This window comes from Mugil cephalus, chromosome 6 (genome assembly GCF_022458985.1).
Source record: "Mugil cephalus isolate CIBA_MC_2020 chromosome 6, CIBA_Mcephalus_1.1, whole genome shotgun sequence".
Classification (NCBI taxonomy): Eukaryota; Metazoa; Chordata; class Actinopteri; order Mugiliformes; family Mugilidae; genus Mugil; species Mugil cephalus.
The window spans coordinates 20,655,732-20,669,257 of NC_061775.1; the positions used below are offsets into that span (position 1 = coordinate 20,655,732).

Sequence of the window (13,526 nt, forward strand, 5' to 3'; positions counted from 1 at the left end):
GATAATATTTTAACGGACCGTTTGTTTGAATCCATTTGGAGTGCTGGATGTGGGGCGTGTATACATAGAAAAGAGTATTTTCTTAAAAAAAAACTTGCCTCTCTGAGATTATTGGAACGTTTCGCCACAAAAAAAGAGGCACTCCAAAATCTAGGTATGCTTCTGTTTTTTTTTTATATATATATTTTTTTTTTAAATTTTTTGTAAATTCTAAAAACCTGTCATGTGGGAAGACTTTAATGGTTTCTAGTTTTTGACATCTCAATCTCCAGCTCTAAACTGAAAAGTGCAAAAAATGCATGCGTGAAAATATAGAGAAAACAATAAGAGTTCCCAGCCCGACCCAACTTCTGCTAAAACATAATTACAAGATGAATGATAGTGGACGAGAGGGCTGAGAGAGAGGGCTGGGCGGGGGTTGACCTGAAAGGTAAGGCAGGCCTGTGGTCAGAGCAGACATGTGAAATATTTCTGTCCCTCTTAAAGTGCGGGGAGAGGCAGCAGCGAGCTGGTGTGAAGTCTTTTCTGGGTTGGACGCTTCCGTCCGTGAACGAGGGGACGTGCATTGCTGAACCGGTCCCACCAAGGTCACTCTGGTGCAGGGCCAGCTCGCAGCTACTGTCTCCTGTTGTCGGTGTGGCACCTGTGTCGTCTCCTCTGACAGCTACCCTCGGCCTGAAACTGGATCCTGAGCTCTGCTGTGAAAAGTGCCTCTGTGAGATTTAGGTCAGTGTTTGTAAATTGCACTTCAGATACTTCCAAATATTATAAAACTGCTCGGGCCGAGGAGCCTTTCCCAGAATCATAAACCATGTGTCATTCTTTTTCTGCTTTAGCTGAGGCGGCGCATACGGTCGTTTCTTCGTCCTGGTGAGATGAGATGATCTCTTTTATCTGTCTGGTAAATAAGAAGCCTAACTCTAACCCTAACCCTAACTACCACCAGCCGGCTGATGCTGCTTTCTGCAAAAAAACAGGACTCCCTGTGAAGATAAAACAGAATTAAACTGTTGGCTTGGGTTCATCCAAAGGCAATAAAATCTCTCTAGAGAGCACTACATTCACTTTACACTTCCTAACATGTTTTATTTCTTTGCGTATAAGAGCGTATGAAAAGTGGAAGAACATCAATTTGCATTTTTATGGGGCGTTACTGAATGCGCCAGACTGTTTCTTTATGTTAAGCTATGCAGTTGGACGCTGGCTGCACCTTCATCTTCTCATCCAATCGCTTGGCAACGAAGCAAAACAAAACATTTTCCTAGTTGTCAAATACAGGAATTGCAAAGTGAGGTGAAACAAAAAGGAGTCGGGAACCTCTCTGAGCCGCTGTCCTGATTGTTCAACGCGTCATCCCCGCACACGGATTATCGTCACCGGCTCTGGTTTCACTTCTCGAAGAAAGAAAGTATACGGGATCGGGCCTAAATTACTCGTGACCTAATAGCATCATTGGAGATAAGAGCAAACACGCCTTTCAAGCCGTCCTCTCAACCCTCCCCAGAAATTAAATGGGATTTTGTAAGAGGAACATTGTAGTTGGCAGGCATAAAGCCACTCTCTGTTCCACAGCCAGGTCCTCGGAGGATTCTCGCCAGACGGAGGATCAGCCCCAGAGATGAAAGTGAGGTCAAGGTGGCTTTTTTCTGTTTTTTTCTGGTCCTCCCTAAATCAAGCTTCTTCTCTGGCTACTCCTCTTCTGTTCCCAAACTGAGAGCAGACAGAGCTCTGGAAAATGAGGGATGATGTTGATGTAGGGAGACTGCGTTTGCCAAATGTTGGCTCAGGTTGTCTGAATGAAGATATTTAACCGCACCATCACCACATCTGCTGAGATCAATGGATGTTTTGGAACGACTGTTCACTTGTAATGTTTTTATCATCGTTTTGGCGTCATTTTTGCATCAAATGCCGCCATTTTGTTGTTCGACTTAATGCACGGGAACGCACATTCGGGCTAAACCTTAACCCCCATCTAGTTATGGTGCAGAAGTCAAACCCTTATCTGGACTAAAAGCAACGTAGCCATTTATTTTCTCAAAACAGAATTGCTTTACGCAATGCGGACCATTAAAATAAGACAGAATGAGAACTAGTGAGCTCATTTACAAAACATTTGTAAAGTTTTTAGTTTTCCCACGAACAGTCTGGCCTCGGAGATTGTGAAACTGAAGAGGTTTGGAACGCAGTCACTTGTCCAAGATTTGGCTAAAATGAAGAAGCTTAGGAAGTAGAGGCTTGGTCTGGGAGAGACTAAGAACCCAACAGGTGTGCAAAGACTTCCCCAGAAGCTGTAATTTAATGTCAATCCAAGACAGAAGTCCAAAAGTCCAAAAGAAATGGCAGAGCATGAGGAAAATAGTGACTGGGCTGATGACACAAAAACAGAAAATATGTGTCCATTGAAGCCCAGGCATCCCCTGCTAATACCAGCTCTACAGTGGAGCATATTGGTGGCAGCCCTTCTCATCCACCGGCAACAAGGAGACTAATAGAAAGAGAATGATTGCTGATAAATACAGAGAGGTCACTGAATAAAACCCACTCCAAAATCAAGCAGCCTCCTGAGACTGTGAGCACTGGCCACCTTTCAGACCACTGGTTTTGGGCCAAGACAACAAGTCTCTGATTATCCTTAAGTGCTCCAGCCAAAGCCAAGACTTAAGACTGGTTAGCACTTCTGCAGCAGATGTACACTAATCAGCCACAACATGACAGGAGAAGTAAATAACGTTAACCATCCTGTGACAATTCAGTGTTCTGCTGGGAAACTTTTGGGCCTGGCATTCGTGTGGATGTTACTTAGACATGTACCAGCCTTCCCCAGCTGGATGCAGCCTGACACAGGCACACCCACACACACAATCGGTTTAGGAACAACTCGAAAAACATAAAACACAGAACAAAATGTTGAACTGGCCTCCAAATTCAGACACCACAGAACACCCTCAGGAAGGCCCATGTCCATGCTCCGAGAAGTAACAAGTAACAACTGGACACGTCAAACTATGGCTTAGGGTGTGATTCAACACAGAAGCATAAATCTAACTTTATCTACGAAGAGACTCAAAGATGGGAGATGCTTCTTATCAAGTCTGATAGAACTTGACTGGATCTGTCGGGAGGAATGGGATAAACTGCCAAAGTCCAGGTGTGCATGGCCTGTAGAGATTTAACCAAGAGGAACTGGAAGCTGTAATGTAATGTAAATAACTTAACAGGCTGTTCAGTGGAACCACTTCCCTTCATTTTCTTCTTTGGAACACGCATTTGTTTAATTTGGAGAATGTACAACTTTCCTTTCTCCCTGTTTCTAAGAAAGACGAGAAAACCATCCGAACACTTGTGGATCCAGGCCTCGTTTCGCAACAGGTGATGTTAGAGCCACTGTGGAAAGACTGCAGCGGCAAAGAAGCAGCGCTGCCACATTAATTACTTCCACAGCTTAAAGAGCACTCCTACATCCTACATCTCTACCTGTTTTTCCAGTCAGCTATTCTGTTCCCTGGCTATAGCTGAATTCAAGCACAGACACTGCACTGGGTTCCTAACGACTGCTAATTGACAATGTTTGGGAAAGCCATAAATTATTTAACGCTCATCTAAAACTTGAGTAATTTATGATGTTGCAACATATGACTTTGGTTGCATTTAGATGCCAGGGGATTTTAAAAGTTGACAAACGGGTTTGTTTTTGTGGGCTTAGTTGACTTCTGCTCGACATGTGCAAAACTAATTACAGACACATTTTTTTTTTTTTATGGGTGCAGCTATACGTACAGACAGTACGTACAAGTGAAGAATGGCCACTTTCTTTCCATACAGCAAGAACATCACTTAAATATACTGTAGGACTTAATCTGGACTCCGTTCAAATGAACCATTAAAATAATTAGGCATTTATTCAAGACTCATTCATGCGACTCTAGAGTCATGCTCACACTGGTTGTGCTTGCGAGGCTTCATGACAGATTTAAAAAGTCAAACACGCCTCCCTGAGCACTGTGTGTGTTCCTCCGCTGTGCCCCTCTCCAACCCACATGACCCCCGAAGGGACTTTCGCTTTCCCTGCACACTCCCAAACTTCCTCCCTGCCCAAACACCCCCTTCACCCTGGACTCCCCTGGCCCCTCTTGTCGTACTTTCTCATGATCCCTTAAAGCGCTGCAAACCACCTCGCTACATACAACCTCTCTCTCTCTCACACACACACACACACACACACTTACACGGAGCATTGTTTCAGCTATCAACTGCTCTGTATTTCACCATCTGTTAAGCACTCTCCCAGCTGTTGCCCACTCTCTTCCCCGCTCGGCAAAATAACAGCCCTACGAGCCGGTGACACGCACGCAGGACAGAAATTACACAGGCCCGTGTCTGCTAATTAGAGACAGGGGCAGGTTCAGCATCCAGTCAGTCTGCAGGTAGAGTCAGCTGTCAGCCTTCCTGCACAGACGCATGCCAACCCTCCCCCCTCCCTGTTACTGATGAGCTAATGAGGCACACTTTCCGCAAACCGCGTCTGCAGCATCAGAATGCGCTCGCAGCAGACACTCGAAAGCGCATTTTTATTTGGTCTGCTGGCAGCTTGCAAGACAACTTTTTTGTTTAACCAAACGCACATTTTTCTTGTTTCCCGAGCCAGGTCGGTTGACTCCTAAGCTCCCCACATTTACAAGCGGTTACTGTACTATGAAATGTTGAACCTGAAAGACGATGCGCTCTGCAACCAGCACATGGCCTTTGGATCCAGGCCTTCCAATGGTGAGCTCTGGATTTGAAGTCACTGAATAGAGGGGAGTGTGCAGATAGGAGCGCGTACATGCAGCTCTCTCTGGGACTCGGGCCAGGAATGAAGCTGTGTCCAAATCAAGTACAGACTCCAAACATCATGCTACCAGCAAAGACAATTTTTAATTCTGAAACATGCAAAACTGGATAAGACAAAATAGCTTCAATGTCAAAGTAATACTAATAGTAATGAAGTACTTTGGAGCGTTAAGAAGTCAGGTTAGCTTTGGACATGTGTGCATTATGTAATGTTTGATCATATGGAAGGACTTTGTCTGTGACCACATGCAGCTGTAATCAGATTCCTGTCTGGCCTTTGTGTGCTTCTAAAAACTCTGTAGTCATCGTCCTACAGCACGGGTCTTTGTTTTGTGATTCGATTACAACACTTTTACTGTCCGAAGGTCGTGAAACTGCAGGAGGGGGAATACCACTTGTGTCAGGACAGTGTCAGCGCTCACTCATCTGTGTCAAGAGAGACACGGCTGATCTGATTCCGATTATCGGACATCAGACGCTTTTTGGACCATGCGTTTCGGCGCTCGCTGCACAATGGACTGATTAGTGCACATCTGGGCTCGTGGAAAAGAAAAAAAAGAGCGTGAAAAGTTTACTGTATATGTGTGGGAGAAGACAGTATAATATCATAAAAGGTTTTTACAAGACATCTTTATTGAGAGAGAGGCAAAATTTCATCAGGTTTCATAAACATGATGTCTGAGTTCAAACTCAAGGGATGTATGACTCAAGCCTCCGATATCAGTGTCAGTTCCGTGCCGCAAAACAATCATGTAATTAATTTGTCCATACTGGTGATTCGCAGTTTCGTCAGAGGACCAGCATCTCTGCGTTTTCTGCTTCCTGGAAGTGGAAGAAAACATCTGGTCGAAACATTGTTATCCTGAGATGCTGGTTGATGGCAAAGCCAGAAAGGGAAAGAAAAAGTCCATCCCGTGCACATGCTTCCTCCTCAGAGACAACCACCTTTTATGACGGGGGGATTGACCCACTCCCGCAGACAGTCCTCCTTAGCGCAAAGAGGCTCAGATACCTTGTTTGCAGGCACCACGAAATCTTTATTAACCTCATTGTTTATACTGGCTGGCGGCCTCACTCGGAGTTTCCATGTCGCTTTGACCTCTCTCACATTACTCCATGTTTGGGCATTGTAACTGTTCACTGTAACTGTCTTTTTGTGGTTTTCAGGTTAAGGAACCCTCTGTGCTCCACCTGGGACTCTATGCAGGAACTGCTCTGTCTCCTAGTAGCGCTCCCCCACCTCACCCACCCTCACCTCTAGTTTCTTAAACTGCAAACCATATGTACTCCTTCGCTGTCCATGCTCGAACCGAAGCTGCGGACATCAAGAGGAGGATGCAGGGGTGCGGGAGTGGGGGTGGAGGTACCGGGGGCCAGGGGACCCACAGAGCTCTGTTTGTTCGGGGTTAATGGGTTAGCCTGGATGGGAGAGGCGTGGGGGGGGGGGTGCTGTTTGTTTGGGAAATTTGATGGGAGAGATAACGAAAAGAAACAGTGTCGTTTTCAAGCGGGGGGAAACTCTGCGGTTTTGATTACAATGAAACAAAGAAGGGGTTATTTCCACATCAGTGCCACAGCAAAGCAGCAGTAGATATGATACACCTAATAAATCAGTGCTTGTGTACAGTAAGTCCCCAATACTGCAAAATCCTATACGAACCACCTTCACATTCAGCTTTCTCAGACCTGCATGTGCTTTGCATCATAACTGTTTGTTTACATGAGTGCAAATGCGGTTAATAGGAGGCCTATGTTTAAGTCTGAATTTCTGTGTGTGCACGCCAAAGAAAATAAGGATCACGACGCACTTGAGTTGTTTCATATACAGCGATGCCGCATATCTCTTGAAGGCATCGTACTGCGCAGTTTCACACAACAACCCTGAAACTGCTAGAAGATTATTGCAGGAGATTGTAAAAGATTGAACCAATTAAGATCACAGGTAAGCATTAACTAAGGAAGTACCGCTCTCCCAAAAACCTTTAAGCTTTGAACGCTTCAACCCACCAAACACCAGACGTCATTTCAATGTTGGTTTTTGGGCTAAATCTGGTCGGTCCGTCATAGTCTTGATTTAGTCCAGAAGTAGTTGTTGAAAATTGGGTTGTGTTTGGTCAGTCCGATTTTGTCTAAATTTAGTCCAAAAATAGTGGCTGAAAATTGTGGTTGTGTCTTTTTGAAGACGTCTTTTCAACGACATGAAAATGACGGCTTTTCACCTTTCACTTTTCAACCAAATTTAAATGTTGTTAAGACGCACATGAGCGACGTCTTTTCAATGTCTTTTCAACTACTTTTTGCTGGATGGGAAATGTCTTTCTAGTCATAGACTGAGGTGGACAAATGACACAGCACCCACTTGCTGATTTGATATATTTTACTGTAAAATGCCCCTTATGTAAGTTGTTTAATGCTAGATGATGGATAGGACTTTTTGCCACAGAGTCATGAGCTGCAGCTCTTTCCAGGTTTGCATGTCAGCAAACACCTTTAGGCTTAACCAGCTGACGTGATTTGATTATTATTCCATTGTACGTGTCTTTGCAAGAAGGTTTTACTCTTCTCTCTCCCTAAGCACATGCACTCGCCCATGCCGATCACGTTGTGCACATACAGTAGGCAGTAGGGCTAATACAGTAGTCAAAATAGACAGCAGACATTGACAAACACAAGCCAATACTCCATCCGTGATGTCACGAGTCGGTAACTAGTGAAACCCAACACCACCAGCTGAAAGGAGCTGTGATGGGGTGAATACGGATCCCCTTGCTTCAGTGCAAGTCAAGGCACATAGCAGGAACCACCGCCTGGAGGTAAGGACGCACACAGCTCAATCTGCTGCTGTGTTGAAGACCAAGAAGAAGCCGAGCGCTGATTCTTTGTATCCCTCAGAGCAGTAGAGCTAACACCGCTGCAAACCGACTTGCCGCTGACCGAGCCAATTTTTTTCTATGCAACTGTCGCGCGTCTCCACTTTGGATAGAAATAGCTTGATCACTGCGCGCCGCAGAGCGCAAAGGATCCGTGAGGCTTCGGTTTGAAAGAGTGGGAGAGATCTCTCCTTCGGACTGCAGTACGATGAGGAAATTCTGAGGTGGCAGCACTCCTCCGTCCACTTTTACGCTTCCTTTGGCTGTTCCCAAAAGGGCTAGCCCATGTGCAGGTATCCCCTTGAGTGTGATTCTGTTTTCACCCAGATCTCTGCTGCCTGGACAAATGCATACAAATGCATTTAGGAGCTCAACGGACAAGGAGTGGACACGTTTCCGCGGCAGCAACGTAAGTGGACATTCGGTTAAATTACACTGTAAAGATGTCAGACTATCTGTGCGCATTGGCGCCATTGAAACGGGTTTTCATTTAAAATGGCAACGGAAGCTTGTCTCTGTCCATGATCTTTCCCTGACAGCGCTGTGAATTGACTAAATAAGTCACAGTATAGTTAATTATTTTGCCACCAAAACCTTACTGACACCACACAGAACTAAAAAACGGATTTAATATTAGGGTCATTAGTCGTATTAGGATTGTTTCCCTTAAGGCTATAGTTCCAGCCATATCTCTTGTTTTCCATAAGGTCCAATCTTTCTTTAGTGCACAGTACTCACTGTTGTCCAGGTTTACTATTCCCATCTGACAACTGTTCCATACGCAACTTTGAAGGGGTTAAATATTTCAGAAGCAATTCTGTTTCATCAGTCTTATACTTGACAACTGAAGTCTTGGCTTTGAACTCAGCATATGAACATGCGAGCCTGGGATCCCTTGCATTATAACCTGAGTACCATGTGGTCCACAACTGAACTGAATCACCTCCTTTTTATCTGTCTTTCAGTCACATAGCTACGGTAAGCCGGAAAATAAACACACGGAGAGAGGGGGGGATTGATGATGCTGTCTTGAAAGCAATTTTGCTTAGTCAGCATGTTGTAAAGTATTGTCATAGCGTATTGAAATAAAAGATCGGAAGCAATTGTATTGAAGACAGATTGATTTATTGATTTATGTTGGAGTCTTCAACCCAAAATGGCAAAAAAAACACCCCAAAAAAACTATTTAGCCCCCTTAAACCCAAACATTCCTCATGGAAGTGTGTGTTATTGACATCTAGCATGCAGGTTTTGTTGTCCCGTTACATTCAGCTGGGGCCGCGCAACATCAGAAATGTGCATGTCTTCAAAGGATACTTAACAGTGAATTCATTATCTTCTATCAGAAGTTTGTCCAAGTTGCCTGCACTCCATTATAAATCTCATCCAGATATGATGCATTAAAAAAAAGAGAAAGGTCACAAAGCTTTCTGTTTTCCTGTGTTGATAGTGTTTGTTAGATGGAAAACAAATCAGAGCTGAAATCCTGTGAGATTCATTTGTTTTTGTCCTTGAGAATGAAAATTAGAGCCTTATGGGGGAATTGAGTTGAGAATAAATCTGGCCTCACTTGAATTCACAGAGTTTCTGTGTATATGCATCAGTGGTTAACTGGCTCCTGAGCTCCAGACAATCACCCACTGTTGGAGGCATCGCTGTGCCACTGCTGCCAATACAGCCGCTCACATGCATGCTGTCTCCTCCACGCAGGCTGATGGTTCCCATAATAAGTCGATATGTTTTTAAGATCAGGAGCGAGATGTCTGAATGGAAATCACCTCCACGTGTTGCTTTTGGATTTTGTTGTTTCTTCTTTGCATCTTGATTGGTTTGAAAGGGAAGTTGGGAAAGATGTTTGGAGTCATATCAGCAACAGTAAATGATGACAGTGGGTTTAAATTGAACGTGGTGCAGGCTACGAGCTCTCGTGTGATGGCTTTTGTGTTGGGTATAATTCTGCTGAAATAGCAGATCCGTGTTTAATGACCACTGATGCTCCTATTTGGGATGTTTTTCTTGTCCAGTGCTCTCTCCATCTTTTATTCTTATGACAGGGACTACAGATAACGCAACCGTTTCATCAACTTTTACCATTGTAATCACTTTATGGCCTACAACTTTGGTTTTGGTTACATTAAATAAAATAGCAAAAATACTCAAATTTCCCCCATAGCCATGTAGAGGGTTTTGCTTTTGTTCGGCACCCTGCTGCTTAGACATAACATCCAATTAAAGGTTTTGGTCTCAAGTATTGGAAAGATATGGGAACAACTTAACAAGTGCAGAAACAATGTCCTGGTTTACGCAAACACAGCTATTCTTCACTTAAACTAAAAGTCGACTTGTTCATTCACAAACCACTGCTGAGGTGGAAACATACAGTACCTTTATTTGTGTTAGATTGCTCTAACTAAGCCTGATAATCCCTGGTAATCCTGGAAGAAAATAATTCATGGTAGGATCAGAGCCATCCCCATCCTCCTCCTCACCTTCTCCACACCAGTGGCTTAAGGGAGTTTGGCCTGTCTGTCTGTATGAGTGAGTGTGTTTAACCTTCCTAACATCTGCAGGTCCCTCTGCAACAGGAAAGGGCAAACCAATAAAGGCCACTGGAAGTTTACTCACAGCCCTTTGTCTGCTCGCTGTCTTGTGGACTAAGTCAATCTTTACTCTGGTCTGCGGTGACCTCTTGACTCTGAGTACCAATTGAGTGAGCTTTCAGGCCAGCTCTTTATCAGAGCGGAAGCAGACAAACGTGACATACTGCTTCTGGACAGTTATGTGTAGGTTTACATTTGTATTCATCAGTCGGGTTACATGCAGTGGTTTGGAAACCATTATAAGTTTGAGTCCTGGGAAATCAAGAACAGCAAGTAGGCAACTGAATCCGGGAAACTTGCTGACCTGCTAATCTTCACTGATGACCATTTGGAGAGGAGAAGACAAACCCACTTAGTTCTTCCGTGTTTAAGTCATTATGATCTGGATGATGGTACAAAACCTGAAACACGGCCAGCGGGAGCAGATATTGGCAGTAGATCAGTTCCCTCTTCATGTCCAGGAATGTTGAGCTAAGCGTGCAGGAACAGAACACCTGATTTGCGAGAAATTCATCTTTTCTTTGAGATAAATATCCGGTAGACTCGTACCACGACGTTCATGCGGTACATGTAACTTTTCAGATATGTTACGAGCCTTAATATGACTCCTTAGCGCTCCATGTTATTTTATGCCTCTCGGAGTTATTGGTTTCCCTCTGTTTTGAATTTCATTTTAACTCGGGCTCAACTCGTCCTCGTTTCGCCAAAGGGGCATTTAACAGTAGGGGTTAAGCAAATGCTCCAAGGTCAAGCTCTATAAACCTCGATTCTCTGAATAATGACTCTATGTGGAGCACTTCCAAAGAGTGCTGCTTCTACTGTGCAGATATTCTGGTGGCTGAAACAAACCTCAGACAGCAGAATGGAGTGAAATGGAATGGGTCAGTCAAGGTGACTCCTGCCCGGTTTGTTTTGAGAGCCCAACATGTCCTTACATATCAGGTAACCTTTGCCAAAAGCAAAACAGAGAAGAGCAGCTGTACTTTCTTTTACCTCGACAGTTAGACCTTGTTGGTAATCCTCCAGAGCTGTTTGGGTCGATAAACAGCTTCACATGTTTTGTTTCCACTAATGGATTTTGTAAGCCGTGAGCCACATTACACATGTAAACTGTGAAGGCCATCTCTTGATTGACATCGACAATGAACGCAAGAAAATTGTTTCCGCTTCCTTATGAGGACTGCAAACACAACTTAAGTGACTTTGCTCCTATTTGCCAAAACCTAATTGGGCACTTTGCCTCCCCAGTTGCCTCTCAGCCTTTTCCCCGGCTGAATGAACCATTGTTAGGGATCCAAGCTAATTTTGAGGGGAGAAAGGCGAGATCTGTTACTGCTGGAGAGCTTCATTGCAAGGGGGGAGTTTTGAGTTGTGATTATTTATAGTCTTGACATGACACCCACTCCCCACATAGTGGTATTTCCCTTAGTCAACACAGCAATGTTTGGGGAGCTTTGTCTTGCATTCAGCAGTCTTTTCCATTAACTGTCAGGAGTGGGAAACATGTCATAGTGTACTGTCACTTATACAGACATTTATCTCTGGATTTAATAAATAACCAGGAACAAGAGAAGATTTGACTGATGGATTAGTCTAATATGCTCCACTAAAGATTTAAATGTAAAAATCAAGTTCACTATGTGATGCTGGGGCTGAAATCTGGCGAACAGTAGGGTGGCAAATAGTTAAGGTGCTGGAACATTCCCACCAGTTACGTCACTATAGATGTGCTGAAGTGATGACCTGAGTCTGTTTGGTGGTAGAGCCTCAGGGATGCTTTAAATAGCCGGGAGACTTTGAGACAGACAGCAGAAAAAGCTGTCTGAATCAGCATCAGATGGCCCCACACACACACTCCTAAAGGGAATGTTAAGTGTTATATTTAGTTTTTTCCTTTTTTTGTTCCACTTTTAAAAGCTGCCAGGTCTTAAGCAGAACCAGCCCCTCATTGGGCCTTGTAAATGTCAGTTTCATCCTCTCTCAGCAGATGAGTGATACTATTCATATATTCAACACTTTTTTTTCTCTATTACTTTTTCCTGGTGTGGGTATGTCTCTCTTCCCGGCTGTGGAATGTCGCACTACTTTCTCGATGGGGGACAGGTGATACACACAACCCGTGGTGTTTCTACTCACATCTAGGCCTTTTCTTTTCTTTTTTTTTTGTTTGTTTTCTCTTTTTGCCCTCATTTTCCTCTTCCTTTCTGTCTTCAATTATGTTATTTTTCCTCAAGTTTGCCGGGCCACTTTGCTCTGGGAAAACAAATATGCCTGCCTATCTGTCTGTGATTCTCTGTCAAACAGAGCTGCACAAACACTTGTAGCGTTTTTTGCTTGGTTAATCCGATGCTCAAAGGCCACAGCAGAAAAATGTTTGCGAGACATTTATCACTCTGTTTGCAGCCATCACGCTCACAAAACAATCCCTGAAGGTTAAAGGTGCCACAGCAGAGCATGATTGATAGTGCTCCTTTTTAGTCTTACACAGCTGAATATTAAAATAGCAGGCCTACTGTCTCCTCATTTATTTTGTACAGTCACCACACCATGTCAGTGCTGAAAATGATGACACTAGTTGCCAGAACGACTTCAAGCAGCTGTTGCTGTGTACAGGGCTGCTGACGTGATAGGTTTGGCTCTGAATATTCAGAGCATGCTGTGTTGAAGGGAAGACATAGGAACAATTTAGACGTCTGTTTAATGACAATTCTAAAAATCCACCCTTAATTTAGCTTGAATACACAGTTTATAATAGTTATTTCTTACTTGTTTGTGGGTTTTATGATAGACTTTACTCTTAAATCCAATCTGAACTAAAACTTCACTATTTTCTATGGATAAAGATACTCTTTTTTGTCTTTGACACTGGTTTATAATTTTATAATAAGGGGGGCAGAACATTACTGGCTATATTTGCTGTAAATAGACACACATTTTAACAGTTTTAGCTTAAAGGACCACTAGAACATAATTGCATCTGATTCCAAATGGCACCACCAAGTTCGAGATGCCACTTCAGTGTAAAAACTATGAAAGCCCCTTTCTGGTGTTTCGCTTGTCTGTTCAGGGCAGCTGTAGAAACCTGGTGGACTCTGGGAACTGCCACTACCAATATATAATGCGATTTTTAGTTAGTTTAGTTAGTTTGGTTATACAACCAAAGTAAAGTACTACTATTCTCTAAATCCTACGAAACTGTGTGAATAAAAGCTGGAAACAGGAG

The 13,526-nt window shown here is 43.6% G+C and overlaps 1 protein-coding gene across 1 annotated transcript in view; it reads left to right on the forward strand.

Annotated features, from left to right (window-relative positions):
• The first annotated feature begins 7,588 nt into the window (after nt 1–7,588).
• Nucleotides 7,589–13,526, forward strand: part of LOC125009606 (collagen alpha-1(XXIV) chain) — a 72,948-nt gene continuing 67,010 nt past the window's right edge. The window contains exon 1 of the mRNA XM_047587683.1: nt 7,589–8,112. Coding sequence (XP_047443639.1) covers nt 8,060–8,112 — 53 coding nt within the window. The 5' untranslated portion in view covers nt 7,589–8,059. The remainder of the gene's footprint in view (nt 8,113–13,526) is intronic.